The 18,371-nt window shown below is 46.0% G+C and overlaps 1 protein-coding gene across 1 annotated transcript in view; it reads left to right on the top strand.

The window, feature by feature from the left end:
- Positions 1-18,371, top strand: part of LOC144121792 (fatty acid synthase-like) — a 116,580-nt gene that overhangs the window by 94,285 nt on the left and 3,924 nt on the right. The window contains exons 20-26 of the mRNA XM_077655190.1: positions 819-1,174; positions 1,928-2,281; positions 3,858-4,101; positions 7,444-7,680; positions 10,780-11,007; positions 12,351-12,595; positions 14,423-14,683. Coding sequence (XP_077511316.1) covers positions 819-1,174; positions 1,928-2,281; positions 3,858-4,101; positions 7,444-7,680; positions 10,780-11,007; positions 12,351-12,595; positions 14,423-14,683 — 1,925 coding nt within the window. The remainder of the gene's footprint in view (positions 1-818; positions 1,175-1,927; positions 2,282-3,857; positions 4,102-7,443; positions 7,681-10,779; positions 11,008-12,350; positions 12,596-14,422; positions 14,684-18,371) is intronic.

Below are 18,371 nucleotides of genomic sequence, written 5' to 3'. Positions count from 1 at the left end.
TTTCTTTTTAATAAAGAAAAGCCACCAGCATTTCATGCACCACATGAGAGCGACTTCTGCCTAGGATCTTAACGCCACTTAGCACCGGCACGCACTTGCATTCTCTACAGCGGGCTGACAGATTGCACCCATCCTCTTTTTCTAGCGACTTCTGGTGCTCCCATGGCGTGTGATTTATACAGTACACCGTGTTGCCTATTCAGGCAGCTCCACACGTCAGTGGGGTTTCGTACACCACACTGACTGTGCAGGAAATAAAAGTCTTGCAATGCCACTTTCCGCACTGAGGTGGCTTCTTTTGCCCGATCCCCATAGGCAAATAAGGCATTTCGAAAATGCAAGACTGATCATTGTTTGGTAAGTAAATAAACATCTGGAAATGATATTTGAAACGGTATTGCGCTTCCACAACGTTTTCAGTCACAGAAACTTTAAAACGGTCTGCAAAGTCCGAAAAAGTAACATTTCCTCAGTCAATGATCTTTCCAATTCATCATTCTTCTTTAATGTGAATTGGAAATATGAAGCCTTCACAAGAGAGAAATCTTCTCTACTCATTGACAGTCCTCAAGTACTCTGCTTCATAAAAACACTGCATAAAGTTTAGTTCTCCAACGCAAACTAATAAGTTTTAAAAATGTATTACGTTATTGTCCTGGGCTGTAGTGTTCGTATTTCCCCATTTTATTTCTTGTAAGCGCTCTTCGCGCAGCAATCATTCCTGGTCACCAACTCACTTCAGAAAATAAAATTATATCATTTGTGCCCCCCCCCCCCCTCAATGTTTGCTTTTTGTATCGTTTCCATCTGCACACCAGGCGTGGACCTTGTCCTGAATTCTTTGGCCCAAGAGAAGCTCCAGGCCAGTGTGCGTTGCCTGGCGACCAACGGCCGCTTCCTGGAGATCGGGAAAGTGGATTTGTCTCAGGACTCGCCCCTGGGTATGTCCGTTTTCCTGAAAAACGTCAGCTTCCACGGAATCCTGCTGGAATCCCTGCATGACGACACCCCATCGGGGTTGGAAGAGAGGCGCCGCGTGGTGCAACATGTTAAAGAGGGTATCGCGTTGGGAGCCGTACGACCCCTGGACACCACCCGATTTACAGTCGACGAAGCCGAAAAGGCCTTCCGGTTCATTGGCTCCGGAAAGCACGTTGGAAAAGTTGTGCTCGAGGTAAGCACCCTTTAGTGATTATCCACTTCATTTCCCAGGACACAAAGACTACAACATACTGAAACAGAAAGAGGCCATAAGAATCTGGTTCAGATACAAGCAAAAAGTTGCGAATAGTTTTCAGAGCGCGAAAACTTAGAATTCATTTAGTTTGTTTTCGCACAACGCAGTTCATACTTCATCTCGATGGTGAGATCCGATGTGACGACAGAAATTCTTCTTATCGCTCCCTCCATCAAGGCCTTTACTGCCTCCAAGGATCTCTTTAGCTCAAAAGCAGCTACGAATGTCTGCGCAGAATATTGGCATGCCGAGAAATGCATGTCCTGTAATACCTTGTAGATAAATATATTAGTTTTTAAAAAATATTTCCTTTTTGCCGTACTATAGATAGTGGATTCAAACGGTCGCGTTTCTTGTCCAAGGCACTGGTCCAATTTTACTCATAGTCTCTTTCCATTTATTCTCAGCGTATAAGTAGCATTGTCCCAGCTTAATGGCTTACATAGTGTTTGAAACCAGCAAGGTTATTATATCGTAAGAACGTCTCCAACGTAAGGGTAGGAACTGTGCACTAATCCTCGCTTTTATTCTGCAATAAAGTTGCTTTGTTTCATTTTTAGGCTTTGTGAGGCATAAACTGTGCCTGTGTATATTCTGTGCCTGTGTGTCCCGCCCTCTACAATATTACCGCACGTGTGCTGTAGACGTGCACACCACGTCAAAAAACTCATGAAACACCATATCATACAGATCAGACCGGAGGAATACCAGCGGGTTGCAATGCCCGTCAAGCCCATTACTGTGGAAGCGGTGGCACGCACATACTTCTACGAGCACAAATCGTACGTCATCATCGGAGGCCTCGGGGGCTTTGGCCTTGAACTTGCTGACTGGATGGTGAACCGCGGATGCCGCCAGCTGGTACTTACTACTCGGTCTGGGGTGCGGACTGGGTACCAGAAATTGTGCCTACGCCGGTGGCGGCGGGCAGGCGTCGACATCATTGTAAGTAAGGAAGACGCCTCAACGGAAGACGGTACTCAGAAAATCATCGGCGAAGCAGCGACCATGGGCCCTGTCGGAGGTATCTTCAATCTGGGCGTGGTAGGTTCTGTTGTTTTCGCGGTTGCGCGATATCCTTATCTGTTATCATAAGATCTTGAGCCTGAGGTGTGCCTCTGGTTGAAGAGGCTGAACAGGTCATCAGTTCTATATTATCTCAAACAATAAGTATTCTAAGTGCCATGGGTTACTGCACAAAAGCAAAATAGCAGCTGCCGCCTGCTCGCTTCGTTTTAAATTATTTGGGGGGAGGGGGAGGGACGGGGGCAGGGGGCCATTCACTTCGCATGGCCCTATTTGATTGATATGCAACTCCTCTCTATGACGTGCTTTTTTTCTGCTAATGTTTCGAGAACTCGGTACTCTGCTGAACAATTCCCGCTTCCCGGAAAGAGCCTTTTCCATGCACCTTGCAGTAAAATTTTTACACACAAGATTTCGAACTTTCTTCGAAATACTCTCTGAAAGTTCTTTCATAATACAGCTTCTCTGATCGTTTCAGCGCGCCTTAGCGAAAAGGCACTTACACAGCGGAAAATACTTAAAAGGGCCCTTTGTCCAAGCACATGACCTAGACAACCCATGAAGACAGTACTGTTTTTCATTAATATTACAACTCATTCGCAGAGTTTTGGTGCTCAGCACCTGATTCGCAGAGTTTTGGTGTGTGCCTACAAAGTATTTAAAGACCACTAAATTACTGTGATACATACAAAAATAATTTCAACTACGCAATCCGGACGGAAAATTTTATCGCTGACGTCGACAAGAACACGGTGATGACGCAAACTTCCTCTGGATTTGTAATCTCACGTGCCTCCATGCCCTTCCTGTTGAATGCTTTTCTTTTTAGTTCCTGCTACAGGGTACATTGCATCTGCAGAATTAGAGCCGAACTCTCACATTCTCGCATTCTCGCCAATTTTTTTTTTCTAGAAATTCTGTAGGCATTTGTGCTCTATGATGTCAATACACGTTAAAGAACACCATGTGGTTGAAACTGTGTGGAGCCCTCCCCTACGGCGTCTCTCATAATCGGACTCTCTTTTGGACTTTACACCTTATAAACAAAACAACTAAATTTAAGGCGACATCTCTGATATCCACCGAATTTCCAGACTACACTTTGAGTTGTTGCTGTTTTTTGTGTGCACTCTTAATGGGTTTGTGTGCATTCAGCAGGTTCTCAAGTGCTAAGAACCTATAAGCGCCCGCATGTTCTTTCGCTTCCTGAAAATGGAAAAGTTAAAGCGCATAAGGAATGACTAATTTCTTCTGATTTTACTTTAGGACAGTCAGAAATTGCAGAGTCGCCTAAACAATAAGTCGACAAAGAAAATACTTCCGTCGTGTTGTGCATAGTATGGAACCGCAATTGTTAGAAAGTCTTCAAATGTTCTGTCATTGAGATATACCTCTGAGGACCTCAAAAGAACACAGGATGTGCACAGCTGTATTACATTAAACAAAAAAACGACAATTGCGCGCGCACTTTGATGTTAACATCTACCCTTCCATATTTTACATGCTGATTTTTTTTACCATCGCCATGCTTTACTCGTTGAAGCTTGGGATGAGAATGACGAGGTATGGACGAACCTCCTCTCTTCCTTCGCAGGTGCTTCGTGACGGTCTTCTCGAGAACCAAACTGCCGAGGCGTGCGAGACCGTATGCAGAATCAAGATTAACGCCACCCAGAACATGGATATTATCTCCCGATACCTGTGTCCGGACCTTGATCATTTCGTTGTTTTCTCATCGCTATCGTCTGGCTACGGAAATGTTGGGCAGACAAACTACGGCTACGCGAACTCCGCCATGGAGCGCATTTGTGAGTGCCGGGCCGCAGGTGGATTGCCAGGTGAGTGTATACCTCTGTACCACAATTGTTCTACTTGTGTGGAGGGCTCAATGAGCACATTGTTCTGCTAAAGGTGCGGCGTCCGAAAAGAAGCGCGAGGTTTGAAAGGAATGCTTGTTCTATATTTGACGCACAACGTTCCCGATATGCACCGGGTGATTTCTTCAATGTTTACGGATTTTTATTTCAAAATCTGCGAGATATGCATCGGTGCAGCCTGTGCAGGTTGATTGTACTGCGAGCGGATATTGTGTCCTTTATAGAGCACGATACTTGGGCAAATAACAAAAATATCAAATCAACTTATTGTTTTTGATTTTTGAAGTATGATTTTATATTGCGAAATTCAAGGCCGCCAATATCAAAGGTGAGCCTAGTTTATAATTTTAATAATGTGCACTGTAGTTCAATATATCGAACTCCAAAAATGTACATTTGAAATCTCGTTGAGTGCCTGCTGCCCCACTGCATATTTGTATAATACCGCCGCTACGCATAGTATTGTCGCAAGAATCATGTTCACTGCTTCTACATCGGCAAATGCTCATCTAGCGTCTGCATTCGGTGTGCATGCGACATACTAGGGAAACTAGTTTATAAATAAGAAATGCGGAAAGCCAATTCAACCAGCTCCGGAATGCGTACTTTGGCTTCCATATTTGGAAACATATTGCCGGTTAGGAAAGTATTAGAAGGTGGCTCACCTTTGATGTTCGCGGTCTTTAATTTGGCCACCTTGAAATAATATCTTAAATTAAGAAAAAAGTTGACTTCTTTAGCTAATCGATAAAGGGCCGTGGCTTAGCTTGATTAAGGCTGGTGATTGCGAAGCAATAGCGTGTTGAATTCACGTGTTGCCGTCTCAAACTCCTTTACTCTTTTTGCATGTTCTTCACGTCGTTCTACTGCAATGTGTCCTTCGGGTTGAGTCGGGCCAGCCTTCGTGAGAGATTTCTTCTGTCTTTTCTTCGAACGCTCTTGTCTCTGCTGGGGTGTTTCTTCTGCACGCTGTTTTCTTCGCTTTTCGTTCTCCTTCTCTCGAAACGCACGTTCCTTCTCGAGCCGCTGCTGCCGCTGTTCCGGGGTTTCTTGGACACGCCTCTGCCGTTTAGTCGCGTTCCAGCGTTCTGAACTAGTAGAAGGAGACTCACTCTCAGGCAAACTCATAATTTCTTCCTTTGCTTCTGCTGTCTCCACAGAGGAGGTTGCACGTTGTCGCCGAGCTGCATACTGGGCACGCCGCTTAGAAAGTCGTTCTTCTCGTTCTTCTTCTGTCTCCGTAGCTCGCTGATGCTTCCTCTTTGCATTCTGCCGAGCTGCCTTGTTCGTAGGCACCATCGTAACATCTGGCTGTATGACTGCCTTTGCGAGAGGAGCGGAGCTGTTTTATAAAGCTGGTGTGACGTCACTGTGACCGTAGCGCCCCTGGTGAGAGGAGCGGGAGTTAGGCCGCCGTTGGGGGCTACCGCCTCGCCTCGCGACGGCGTGAGATGGGGCCCCGTTTTTACACAGCTGGTGTGACGTCACACCGACCGTAGCGCCCCTGGTGAGAGGAGCGGGAGTTAGGCCGCCGTTGGTGGCTACCGCCTCGCCTCGCGACGGCGTGAGATGGGGCCCTGTTTTTACACAGCTGGTGTGACGTCACTCTAGGTCACGTGGTGTGACGTCACGCAGCGAGGTCACGCTAAAGGTCAATGGTGCCTACCACCGCCTCGCCACGGAACGGGCTGAAGTGCGACCTAAAGTAGTATTGCTTCGCAATAATAATCATTAGGCTCAACTATGTACATGATATGCACTTTGCTGTACAAGTAGTACGCTGACACTTGTTACCTTTGGCCTCACGATTAAACCCAGGACAGAGTTAATATATCATGAGAATGTATCGCACACAGCATCGTACGGGTTTGCATTTCTTGATTTTTCAGCTTGAAAATATGAACGCAGGAAAGAGAAACACGAAAAAAAGGCACCCGTCTCGGTGGCTCAGTGGTTAGGGCGCTCGACTACTGAGCCGGAGTTCCCGGGTTCGAACCCGACTGCGGCGGCTGCGTTTCGACGGAAGTGAAACGCAAAAGGCGCCCTTGTGCTGTGCGATGTCGGTGCACGCTAAAGATCCCCAGGCTCTCGAAATTATTCAGAAGACCACCACTATGGCATCTGTTTCTTCCTTTCTTGTTTCACTCCTTTTTTTGTCTCTTTCCTTACGGCGCGGATAGGGTCTCCAACAAGATATGAGATACAGTTATAGCGTCATTTTCTTTCCTCAAAACCAGTCTCCAAAAAAACGGCACATCAGCCACACAGCGTATGCACTCTACAAAGCACCATGTGGCCGTGATATTTTTTAAGCCAGAAAAAAATTTTGAACTTCTACTGTTATCGCACTCTACCGAACATCAACCCAAAGCGGCGGCTCCGCCCACAAAACAAGAGGCAACATTAACGTAGGAGTTGGTGCCGAAAATATCCGGGCAGGATTCCAATGTAGCATTTTCCACCCTGATGGCACTGTGCAGAAGATGCACAGACCTGTCTATTGTTGCTCTCCAAGTGCCAGCGCATATCGTGCAGCTTGCTTTGCCGCCACATTTTACGACTCAGCCATCGCCGCTTTTTTTGGCTCGATTGTCCTTATCCTTCGCGCCAACGACTCATAATAGCGTCGTATTTTGTATATCGCAGTTATTTTATGGCCACTAGACCATCGTGAGTGTAAAAGATGTCATCACTTCGTGTTCGTTCCTTTTTTCTGGGTGACAACACAGCACAAGTGGTCCCGGCTCTCCCACCTCCCGCTATTAATTAAACAGAGACAGACAGACGTACATTACATCTTCGTCATAGTCGTTAACTAACGTGTGCTTCTGAAAGCGCGAGGAAACTTGGTTTGAACGGTAATGCACTGTATACTCTAAATACTCGATGCTACGACTAGAGCCTACCATATTTTCATTTATTTACAAGGTCGTGTAAAAACAGGGATCCTTACAGTGTCGCGACCTAGACATTTTTGCATAGGGAAAAATTAAAATGCAGCTAAAGTTATGCATCACTTAACACACCTTAAGCTAACGCACAATACACAACATCGGGAGTACAGTGCTCCCAACATATTTTTTATTAGTAAATTGAAGAAAAAACAATTAGTAGTGAAATTAAAGCTAAATAGCAGATTTATAGCACACAAAATATAATAATATTAAACAATAAGCAAGTGCATGAGGTCTTAACACCAGGGTCATGAACATTGAGGTATGAAGGTGATGCGCAATATTTGTTGTCAGGAACCATTGAACTGACGGCATGGTTATGTAACAGCTGTCTTTTTTTTTGTCCTAGCCTTGGCTATCCAGTGGGGCCCGATAGGTGATGTCGGTGTGTTCCGGGAGATGGCAGGCGAAGATGCGGTTGTCAGTGGAACCGTATCGCAGCGAATCACTTCGTGTTTGCAAGTTCTGGACCGATTCATGTGCCACGGTGGAACCGTAGTCTCGAGCTTTGTAAAGGCTGACTTGTCCATCAAATTGGACGTGCTCAAGAAGCGTGACCTCGTCCAATCTGTTGCCCGTGTTTTCGGTGAGTTTTGATATTCTTCTGCGATTTAGGCTGTACCAGCTGCCTTACGACAATGGCCCTTTCACTGGACCTTATTATTCTTCAGCTAATGCAGTCATAAGTTCCGACTGCTGAACGTTCTGCGTGTAAGATTTTGGGTGCAAAATATTTCAAAATTCCAACTGCAGCGCCAGAGTAAAAAACGTCTCGCGCAGCAAACTGCTTCAGCTCCTCCGTTTGACGGCCTAACAAAAATTCCGGAGTGCACTTGGGACTACCTGTGTTTTTAATGTAAAACATTGTCTCATCGTTTGCTCTGTTGCGAAGTTCGTTTTAGATGCCTTCCTTTCTAATTACGCACCTACTTATTAGCATACAGTTTTAAGGAAACGCATTTGCTAGGTTCACCTTTATTCGCCAAGAAACAATTGGGAAACAGAACATTTGTCAGTGTAATAAAAACTATGTTTAAAATTACGAGGCTTTGTCGGCTGTGTACTACGTGCTTGCCCTGCAATACGGAGGTGCTTGGTTCAATTCTCCGCGTCTTCGTAAAAAAAAATTCCTCTTTTTGCTTTATGCGTCACTATCATATGGTATACAACTGAAGTCATGCAACACCATGGTGAAGTCACTGGGTCGTTTTATACCCACTGCTGCCTGTCAACGCCGCCGGAATTTGGTGTCTATGAGCGATATAATTCTTTCGCATTAAAAATATCACGCACACGCTCTGCTCGATTAGAACATTCCCGATAAATCTCTGCGTTGTGATGCTCTGCCTGTGCTGCTGGCTGGCTTAGAATTCTACGCGCCTAAAGGGAATAAAAACGCGGCTCAATTGAAACCATGGCTGTCGCTTCTTCGCCGTAGTGGTATGGCGAGAGGTCAGGGATTACAATGTTAAAGAAACGGACGCGTTGTTTTCCGTACAAAACCTTGCTAGTTTCATTCTTTCACGTATGACATTGTGAATTACTCCAGCATGATGTCTCGTTCTGCAGCAAGGGCTATAGGTGGAGATAAGGTCGCTAGAATATCATGTCTAATTTGGTGCCCGATTATACATTCGGAAAGCGGAAAGAATGTACATAAAGCGCAGAAATTCAATGTGAGTGCCCAATCGATTTGCGTAAACTGAGGTGCCACATAGAGCTGTCTCTGACGACGAAAAAACATGGAGATGATTCCATTTGCGCGGAGTCTAGAATTACCAAGCTAAACCGCTGCCGAGTACGCCTTTCGCTCATGAGAGGAGGTCGGTGAGCGAAACAGTATATCGCAAAACTCAAGTTCGAGGTTGCGGAAATTATAAGCGAGTGCACCCAGGTGAGGCGGCCAGTTACCAAGCAAACGTCGACATGGGAGACGTGGCGTCGAAGACGATCAGAGTACTTGGCAAGATTGGGTGGTGTAGCAGCCGCGGTCTTTCATTAAAAACTAGCAAGGTGTAGGTGAAGAAACTATGCCGACTCCTGTGCGCGATGAAATTTCATTATTGAGCGATCATTGTGAAGATAAGGAACAGGGACCTGACAAGGCGCAATGCCACGCCGTTTAATAGTGTGCTCTGATATTAGGGCATATTCGCCGGTACACGGTTAGTGCCAAGCTAATTACGGCGTTTTCTGTCTCCGTTAATGAGGTCCGTATGCTCACTGTCATGAACCTCCTTGAACGAGCAACTACGGAGCAGGTGCCTCCACGATAAGTGGCGACGAACGTGCATAAGTAGATATGGTTCTGTGAGCTCGGTTCCATGACATATTCAAGAAACTCAGGATTGCAGTTACTGCTTCACCCGCCGCGGTGGCTCAATGCCTAGGACGCTCGACTACTGATCCGGAGTTCCCGGGTTCGAACCCGACCGCGGCGGCTGCGTTTTTATGGAGGCAAAACGCTAAGGCGCCCGTGTGCTGTGCGATGTAAGTGCACGTTAAAGGTCCCCACGTGGTCGAAATTATTCCGGAGCCCTCCACTACGGCACCTCTCTCTTCCTTTCGTTTATCACTTCCTCCTGTATCTCTTCCCTTACGGCGCGGTTTAGGTGTCCGACGATATATGAAACACATACTGCGCCATTTCGTTTCCTCGAGAACCAATTATTATTATTATTATTAGTTACTGCTTCAATTCCCTCATAAATCCAAGACGCCGTACTCATATACATTGTGATTCTGCATCAACAGCTCAAACGTGGTAGTAAGAGAGACCCCCCGTAACCCTCGCGGCATGTTGTTCTTTATGGTACACATCCAATTGCGAGGAACTACTGTATTCCAAGAGGTAATGCTCTGCACCTCAAATTCAGTGAAAGTATTCAAATTTGCAGCCGCTTGAAAGCGTTTACCCTACAGCACTTCGATAAAGGCTTAGTTATCGACCACCAACCATATGAGGGTGGGGGGGGGGGGGGGGCGTTGTCGACTACAACCGGGTCCTAATACCGTAGCGACCGCATCATGTTTTCGTTCCACAATAGTGTTTTCCAGGCTTGTTAGTGCGTATTTCTCTGCGTTAAAACGTTTAAAAAATGAAACGTTGGTAGAAAGTAGCAGAAATAGCAAAATGCCAGGATGCCTACTAGCCGAGCCTGTTTTTGATTGGATCGCAATGAACAAAGCGGGGGGTTCGTAACAAGCGAAATTTGCACGATGAATGAAAACCAAAAAAAAAATGAGTGAGTGGGCGTTTGCTGCATCCTTAACGTGGACTTCGACCTTCCACAGGTAAGAGTGATTTGCGCACTCTAGTGCACGGGCCACTTTTACAAACAGCATGTGGTTGGAAAAAGCAATGTGCGGGGTGCATTGCCTCCTCACACCACTATTAGAAAAAAAACCCTAGTTCGAGTGCACACCCATGAAAGTGAAATCTGCATCGTCTTCAGCGCAGAATTCCTCAACGTCCCTCTCCGGAAGTCTGTTGACTCAGTTAGACTGTCGCTACGCTACTAGGCATTCACTTTTGTTCCATGTAATAGACAATCCATAGACTAAGCTGATGAAATAGCAAAATCTTTATCTAGAAGCAATAAAAAACAAAAATTCATTCTTTGTGTTTATTTTTACTAAATGGTTTTGAAATCTACCTAATACTCTTGGTACAAAACCTCGGCAGGCGTGAAGGATCCATCAAGCTTGAACCCAAACGCGAGCCTTCGCGAACTGGGCATGGACTCTCTGATGGCTGTTGAGGTGAAGCAGACGCTCGAGCGCGAGTTAGACTTCACTCTGTCCATGCAAGAGATCCGACGGCTCACCTTGAATGAACTAAGGAAGATCAGCGAAGGTGGAGATCCCGGTGAATTGGCTTCTCCAGGCAGCGTTGCACATCAGCACAACAAAGGTGAGCCGCGCACCCTGTAAGATTCACAGACGCTAAAGGCTAAAGTGCATTATTGTTTCGTTGCTATTAACGATCAAGGAAGCGAATGGGGCAAGTAGATAACCTCAGAGTTATCCCTACTTATCACATAAAGGTTCTATCTGAAAATAATGAGACAAGTCGCAGCGTGACAGGCATGCGATCAACCGGTTTTGGGGAATGGTGGGGGAACCTGCTGCTTCACAATAGGACGAGTTCAGTTGGCTTCGAGCAGGCGAAGCGAGTGGACATTTTGAGCCCGTAACCCTGTTTCTTCGCTGCGATGAAGAAACCACAGAGCCAACGTTGAAACAGCGCCACGCGGTGAAGCTTTGCGTTAAACAGAGTAAGTCACCTACGAAGATATTCGACATGATTAAGACAGGACATTGGAATGATGCAATGTCCTGATGGGGATTGTTCCAATGGCACAAAGCATTCACAAAGTGCCGTGAAGACGTTCACGACGAGCAACGGTCCGGGCGCCTGTTGACGATGGTTACGGACGATAATGTTCATTTTGTCGTTCTGATCGTCTTCACGGCCATTTGTAAATGATTTGTGCCATTGAAGCAACTGCCATCTATTCATTGCATCATCCCCAAGTGCCACCTTGATCATGTCGAATCATCTCGGTAGGTGACAGTCAGTTTAGCACAAAGCTGCACCGCGTAGCGCTGTTCCAATGTTCACATCATGGTTTCCTCAACGCAGCCACGAAACCTTGGTACACGCTCAAACATGTCCACTCGCTTTGCTTGCTCAAAGCCAACTGAGCTCTATGCAGTGTGAAGCTTAAAGTTCTCCCTCCTTCCTCCAAAACCTGTTTCCTAATCTAGCACATGCGCGCGCTTTGCCGTGCCTTGCTTCATTACTTTCAGGACAGACTCTGTATATATAGTGTCGTCGGTGTGCTACTTAGCAAAAACACTTTATTGTACTTTCACCTCATAAATCGGAATTTCTCTAACCGCCATTAACAGATAACTACGCTCCCAGTGTGAACCAATTACTGCGTATTAATCGGGCGCGTTTGCATTAAAATAACACTACTACCTGACAAACAAGTTCTACATCAAAGTATCCGCGCAAAAGCTGGGTTTGCTATTGACACTCTGCTTCAAATAGACTTCATAACCATTCTGCTTTCATTTCAGCTCCCACTGTTATATAGAAGGTAAATTCTGAAATAGGTTTCAATTATTAGCGTTTTGAAGGGCCTCCGAGGTGCTTGTAAGCAGCTCAGGTTGTGCCATCCTAGAATACAAAAGTACGTACAGAAGAGAGCCTCACGCGGTCTATTCTCGCTCTTCCTTTTCGCATAGATTCCATGGACACCTATGAGGTGCCCCGGCTGAGGCTGCTTGAGAATCTAGCTCCGGACAGCACCTTGATTGAAATGAACCGGGCACAGGGAACCACTCCCGTGTTCATTGTGCACCCGATCAACGGTCATGTGAACGCACTGTTCGAGCTGGCTCGACACCTGCCCATGCGCGCCATGGGAATCCAGGCTACACGCGACATCCCCGTGCACTCAGTCGAGAAGATCGCCTCCGCGTACTTGCAGGTGCGTCGATGTTCATTTCGGTTTAAATAATTTTGTTCTCAACCTAAACCGTATATCCAGGCTGCGAGAAAGTTAAATTATTAGACTCATTAGTTGTCCAACGCAATTCACAAATGCCTCATTTTCCACAAGTATGCGGGAAATTTTGTTATAATTCTCGCATTCGCTACAAAAAGTGATATATGAATGTCTGATTTTGTCAGATAAACACCCGTGATATCGTGCCATCACTTTCTCTTTTGAACGTGCCAAGGACGGTAGAAATGGGGGGGGGGGGTGATTTTTATAAGTACTAGTGGCAAAATAAACCTGCCAAAAAACATTGGCGTCACTGTGTGTGCATTGGTAAGTTTTCTTGACTCAATTAAGTCGTCATAAGGTGCAGTGCAATCAATCACAGAAAAAAGTTTTGATTCTGCCACGTACCCATTCCTTTACATAACGCCACATAGGATTATGGACCTCGTCGCACACGTGGTAGCAGAGATAATTGTACGTCATGTAAGGCTCACACATGCAGTCAGGAAACTTGCTTTCTTCTTCTTTCCCTTGGGCATACAGGGGTTGTAGCGATGTGCAATCGCAAATAAGCCTTAACATAAATTCTAAACAAAATGAGCTTCCTTAATCCATGCGGAACAGTAAATCTAAAGCAGCACTACTCTCCGAGTAATTTGATGCGCAGCTCCGCACGAATTCCTGCGAAACGAATAATGTAGAGCACATATTCCCTCGCTATCCTTGGCGTGGTACGGCACCCGAAGAGCGGAAAAGGACGCTGGCTAGTTTTTTTTATGATAGAGTATGCAGGACGTAACATTCCAAAGCAACACATTGGTGCTCTAATTGACGCTGTAGTGGAGGGGTCCGAGTTAATTTAGACCAGCTGTGACCCATTAGGGTAAGCTGCCACCGCACAGCATGCAGTGCCAGAACAGAAGCTAGTTTGTTTTGCATCTTGGTTATAGCCGACCGAGAAACCGAGAAAAAATGGGCAAATGCGGCATCGCCCACGAAGCGACGTACGTGGACCGCTATACACGCATATTTTGCAAAATCCCAGTCTCTTGCGGAAAACAAAATTTCAGCCAATCCGAAAGATCTATCAAAAAAAGATTAAGTGAACATTTCAGTAACTGTGTGCTAGTTATGAACCCAGTGAAACTGGCTACGCATTGTGCTCGGCACGGGTGCCATCCGTTGTTCAGTGAAACAGGCGTAATCGAATATGGAAACGAAAAGATTGAAAGAGAGATTAGAGAAGCGTTTGCAAATTTGAAGCGGATCCTGAGAAACGTGTAAGTGATTCTTTCGTAACTTTTACAGAAACAGAAATAGCACTAATCAAGACCCGTTAGAGGCACAATGACACGTGCTTCATTGTAATAAAACCTGGACACAGCAGGTGCTTCCATTGCATAACAAGGCTAGTGTTCCAAGTCTAATAAGCAGATGCGAGTTCACGCTTCGTTCGTTGCGTGTGTTTCTTCGTATGTCATTTGTGTTGTGGACTAGTGCGCTATAACCAAGACACCGCACAGCACAGGAGCATTCGCGTATGTAGTACCCATTAAAATGTGGGCGCCGTCGCCGCGATTCAATTCCGCGGCTTTGGGATCAGCAGTCGAACAGCAAAACTACTGAGCAGCCTATTTGAGTTTCGTTCGCGGTTCTGACTGACAATACGTTTTGAATGTGCAGCCGTGGTCGTGCTGCAATAAGCCGGTCTACTCTCCGCACCCCCCTTTCCTATATTTAAGAGTCGTGTTTCCTCAAAATGTACTAAAAGGTTTTTAATTTGGTCATTTCGTTTTCTTCTCTCCATAGAAAATACAAAATATACAACCCAGGGGCCCCTACCACCTGGTGGGGTACTCTTTTGGCGCAGCAGTGGCCTTCGAGATGGCAGTTCAGCTTCAGGCATCCGGAGTTATAGTGGGCAGCCTCACCTTCCTGGACGCTGCTCCCCTCTACGTGAAGACCGTTATCACATCTAGGCGTATCGCCTTGAAGGAATGCGACGGCGACGAAGAAACCACGCTACTGTGCGCCTACATCATGCAGTTTCTCGACATAAAGTTTTCAAAGGTTCGTAGGCAGCATACATCACTTGTTACTCCGAAGTTTTTAAACGAAAGCGAAGCTACGATGCGGTCAAATTGGATTTTCGCAGCGTCTTCTCATTGAACATCTCTCGGACAGCACGTACAATCTTGTGGGGCCGTGTCGGCAGCTTTCGGCGCTGTGCAGTTATACGATCAACGATGGCTGAAAAGAGATGCTTGCAAACTTCTTCACACTACAGACATCTATTCGCAGCTATCTCGACGAGAGCCCCTTGCCTTAGCCCCTTGCCTTAGCCCCTTGCCTTATAGTAACGAGAGCCCCTTGCCTTAGAGTTTATGCCTTAGCCGTTATTTCTGTGAAACGATGCGCACTGCTGCAGAACGCATGGTACATGCTCCAGGATTCGTAATTACGCGGTTAATATTGTATTAGGGCATTATTTGAATAGCGTGACATCAGATTCGTTTTCTGAGCTCCCGGGATGTGATGTGGCGTTAAAAATATGTAAGAGGGCCAGTCCTGTTCACGCGGGCTACAAAAGTTGGGGTGCACAGATTGCTGCATTTTCTTTTCTCGTGCACATGCTTAACATACCAGCGCAGGCCTTCCGAAATGTTGACGAACTTGACCCGTACGCCAATATGTTCAGAAAAGCTAGGCGAGTCGGAGTCGGCAAGAGATTATCAAACCAAGGTGCTCGCTTAGGCTGATCTCAGTTTGCAGACATTCTGCCAGCGTGGTTTCCGCGTTGCCTTTGCCCTTGTCACGCTACGCCTGTGCTGTGACGCCACCACTAATCACTCTCGTCGTTCCAAAGTTTATCATTCAATAAATGTAGCGCCAGCGATTTGTCTGGATCGCAAGAAAATGCGTTTAGATGATCTTTGGAGCTGAAAAAAATACTTTAAACGTTGGCAACCTGCAATAATTGGTCGTGGGTAACCATACATGCAGACGATGCCTATATAACAGGCTTTTACAGCCTCATAGTCTGAAAGGCAAGAGCACGGGCAAGTTGGTGTTTCATACTGAGAAAATCGCTCTAAGTGGTACAGGACGACGTAAACACAGACAGACGAAGCGCGCTTCATCTGTCGGTGTTCACGTCTTCCCGCAGCACTACACGCGATTTCCAAAGCATAACCTGAAATCACACTCCCTTTAACGGAATGTGCTAGGGCGCTCTTCAAGCGTAAGCGTTCGGCCCTATTTCTGACACATCTCCCGGCATTAGACTGCCTTTGTGATAAACTGTGGCCACTGCTTTCCACAGGGGGCACTTGCATACAAAGCTTGGAAGTGCAGCTGGCCGCTCCGTTATGACTGTTTCGAGGCAGTGATTCTTTTTTTTCGGAAACTGTGTCTGACCACGTCTCCTTATCGCGCGCCCAGGATTAGTCGTACATCAGCATACGTATGATTTGCTCTCGAAAAAGATATGCAATACAGGAAATAGTAAAAATTTTGCAGCCCGCAAGGTGTAACGTTACGCGACTGGAAACGAAAAGAGTGGATCTGGAAACTTCAGTGAGTTAATTATATTTAGTCGAAATCAGCAAGAAGAAAAGGGCGTGGGCCGGACTTGCAACGAACTGGATTCGAAGAAAAGGCAAGCGGAGCAGAAGGCGGCAGAAAGTCAGGTGGGTGGAAGTGATGCGGAAATTTGTTGAGAAAGATGACCTCATTTGGCACAGGACAGGTTTATATTGGAGAAACTGAGAAGAGGTCTTCGTCCTGTAGTGGACGTAGTTAAGCTGGTGATAATGATGCTGATGACAATACAATCGCTCTATAGCGATAGTCATTGGCATTCGTTTAAGATTCCCTTCGAATGATTATAGTAAATCCTTGAAGACCGAGACTCATACGTTAATGCGAATCGCACGTTTCATAAAGTTATCAGCAACGCATGATTCCGCTCTCTCCACGGCCGTGTCCCCCGCACCGACAGATGGGATGGACGGATGGACCGAGGAAGAGAGAGATTGATAGACTGATAATTAGTAGCCGCCGCTTTGTACCGCGGTTGATATAACATTCATCTTGTAATTAATTTCAAACGTGCTATATTTCTCAGGATTAAGCAGCACTTTGCATCCTTACTTACGTCTCTTGCCCTTCTACAGCAAGCATCAAAAATAAATGTCATCCGTGGTTTAGAATATTTGCCGGCAGGCCTTTGTACTGTGGCAGCCACTCTCAGCCTCAAACAGTCAAGCACTTCCCTTGATAAATAAAGTGTTTCACGGTTTCCAGTTAGGCAGCGTCAGCTATTAGAAAAATTGAGAAATTTTATGAGAAAAGATAAGGAGCATAACGAAAAGCGTTCGTTTCCGTGGGTTCTGTGCCTCAATGGATTAGAGGAACGGCCTTCAGCGCAGAACAGTGCTGCTTGAAACCCCTGGAGAAAAATGTTTACAGGGACAAATATTAAAGGGCCATTACCAGTAGTTAGCGCCGTCGTCGTTGTCTAAAGAGTGGTAATAGTTGTCAATGTAACAAAAGGGCGCTAATCACGGAAAAGAAGGAGGGTTGCCGTGTAAGCATCAAGAAATGGCGAGTGTGGAAAAATGCGCAGTTGCTCGGTGGTTACAACGGAAGGAGGAAGGTTGCCGTGTAAGAAGGGAGAAGCCACCCGGTGGATGGTTGACCTTGGAAGGAGGAAGGCGTAGCGGTTGCGGACGAATGCACAATCGGAGGGTGGTTACCCTGGAAGTAAGATGCTGTGGCGAGTGTGGGCAAATGCGGAACCCGTGGGTTGTAGCCACGGGTACACAGGGATGGTACTCACCGCAGAAGGAGCTGCGAGAGAACTACCGTGTAATAAGCAGGGCGTGGCGAAAGTGGAAAAATGCACATCTAGAGGGTGGCTGCCGCCCCGCGCCGACTGGGGCTGAGCGGCACAATTACATAATCACACCATAACAATACATATAGGTCGTGCAGAATACGATCATACCAGTAGGCGATAACCATACTTTATTAACGGAACGGCTACGGATGTTTCTTAGTTCCCACTTAACACGGGCTTCAAATTCCAGTATTTCTGTATTAATGGGTCACATCGAAACGTTGCTCGACATTTTCGGTATCTTTTCAGCAACTGCTCTTCGAGAGTCCAGTGTGTATGTATATACATATTTCTAAACACAATATGCCAGCAGGCACGCTATCGCAATAAAAAAAAAACTGCTCACTCGAAATTCCACTTCTTGTGGTCGCCACTTTCTGTTCCTTCACGATTTTGCGCCGCAATCGCTATAATAAGTGAACTTGCGCACGCGATGTCCGACTACAAGAACACTGGCCAATGGCCACTTCTCCGCTCTTTCCTCTTCCAACTATTACGATGTGGTTGGCTTTCCCGCTCACACTGCCTGCTTGCGTACCTAGGGATGTAGATTCTAGAGTTTCTAATGCACTTGCTAGAAGGAAAATATATGGAAATGGACACTTCGTGTTGACACCGGCTATTGTTTTGCGAAAATCATAGGTTCAATCCTAAGAATTCAATATTCCCCATGATAAACTGAGAGTATTGCACTAGTTCTGTAGAACTATAATGAGAAACTTTCATTAGAGCTATGTCATTAGGTAACGGAAATATAATTACTGTCCGTTAAGTTATGGCACTGACGCCTTGTTTTCAGCGAGAAACTTTAATAGAAATCTGATCTTGGTACCTGCTCCTGCCATGGTTTAACATTAG

Source organism: Amblyomma americanum, chromosome 2, assembly GCF_052857255.1.
Source record: "Amblyomma americanum isolate KBUSLIRL-KWMA chromosome 2, ASM5285725v1, whole genome shotgun sequence".
Classification (NCBI taxonomy): Eukaryota; Metazoa; Arthropoda; class Arachnida; order Ixodida; family Ixodidae; genus Amblyomma; species Amblyomma americanum.
Note: the sequence above shows the minus strand (reverse complement) of the source record. Positions and strands in the feature narration are given on the sequence as shown.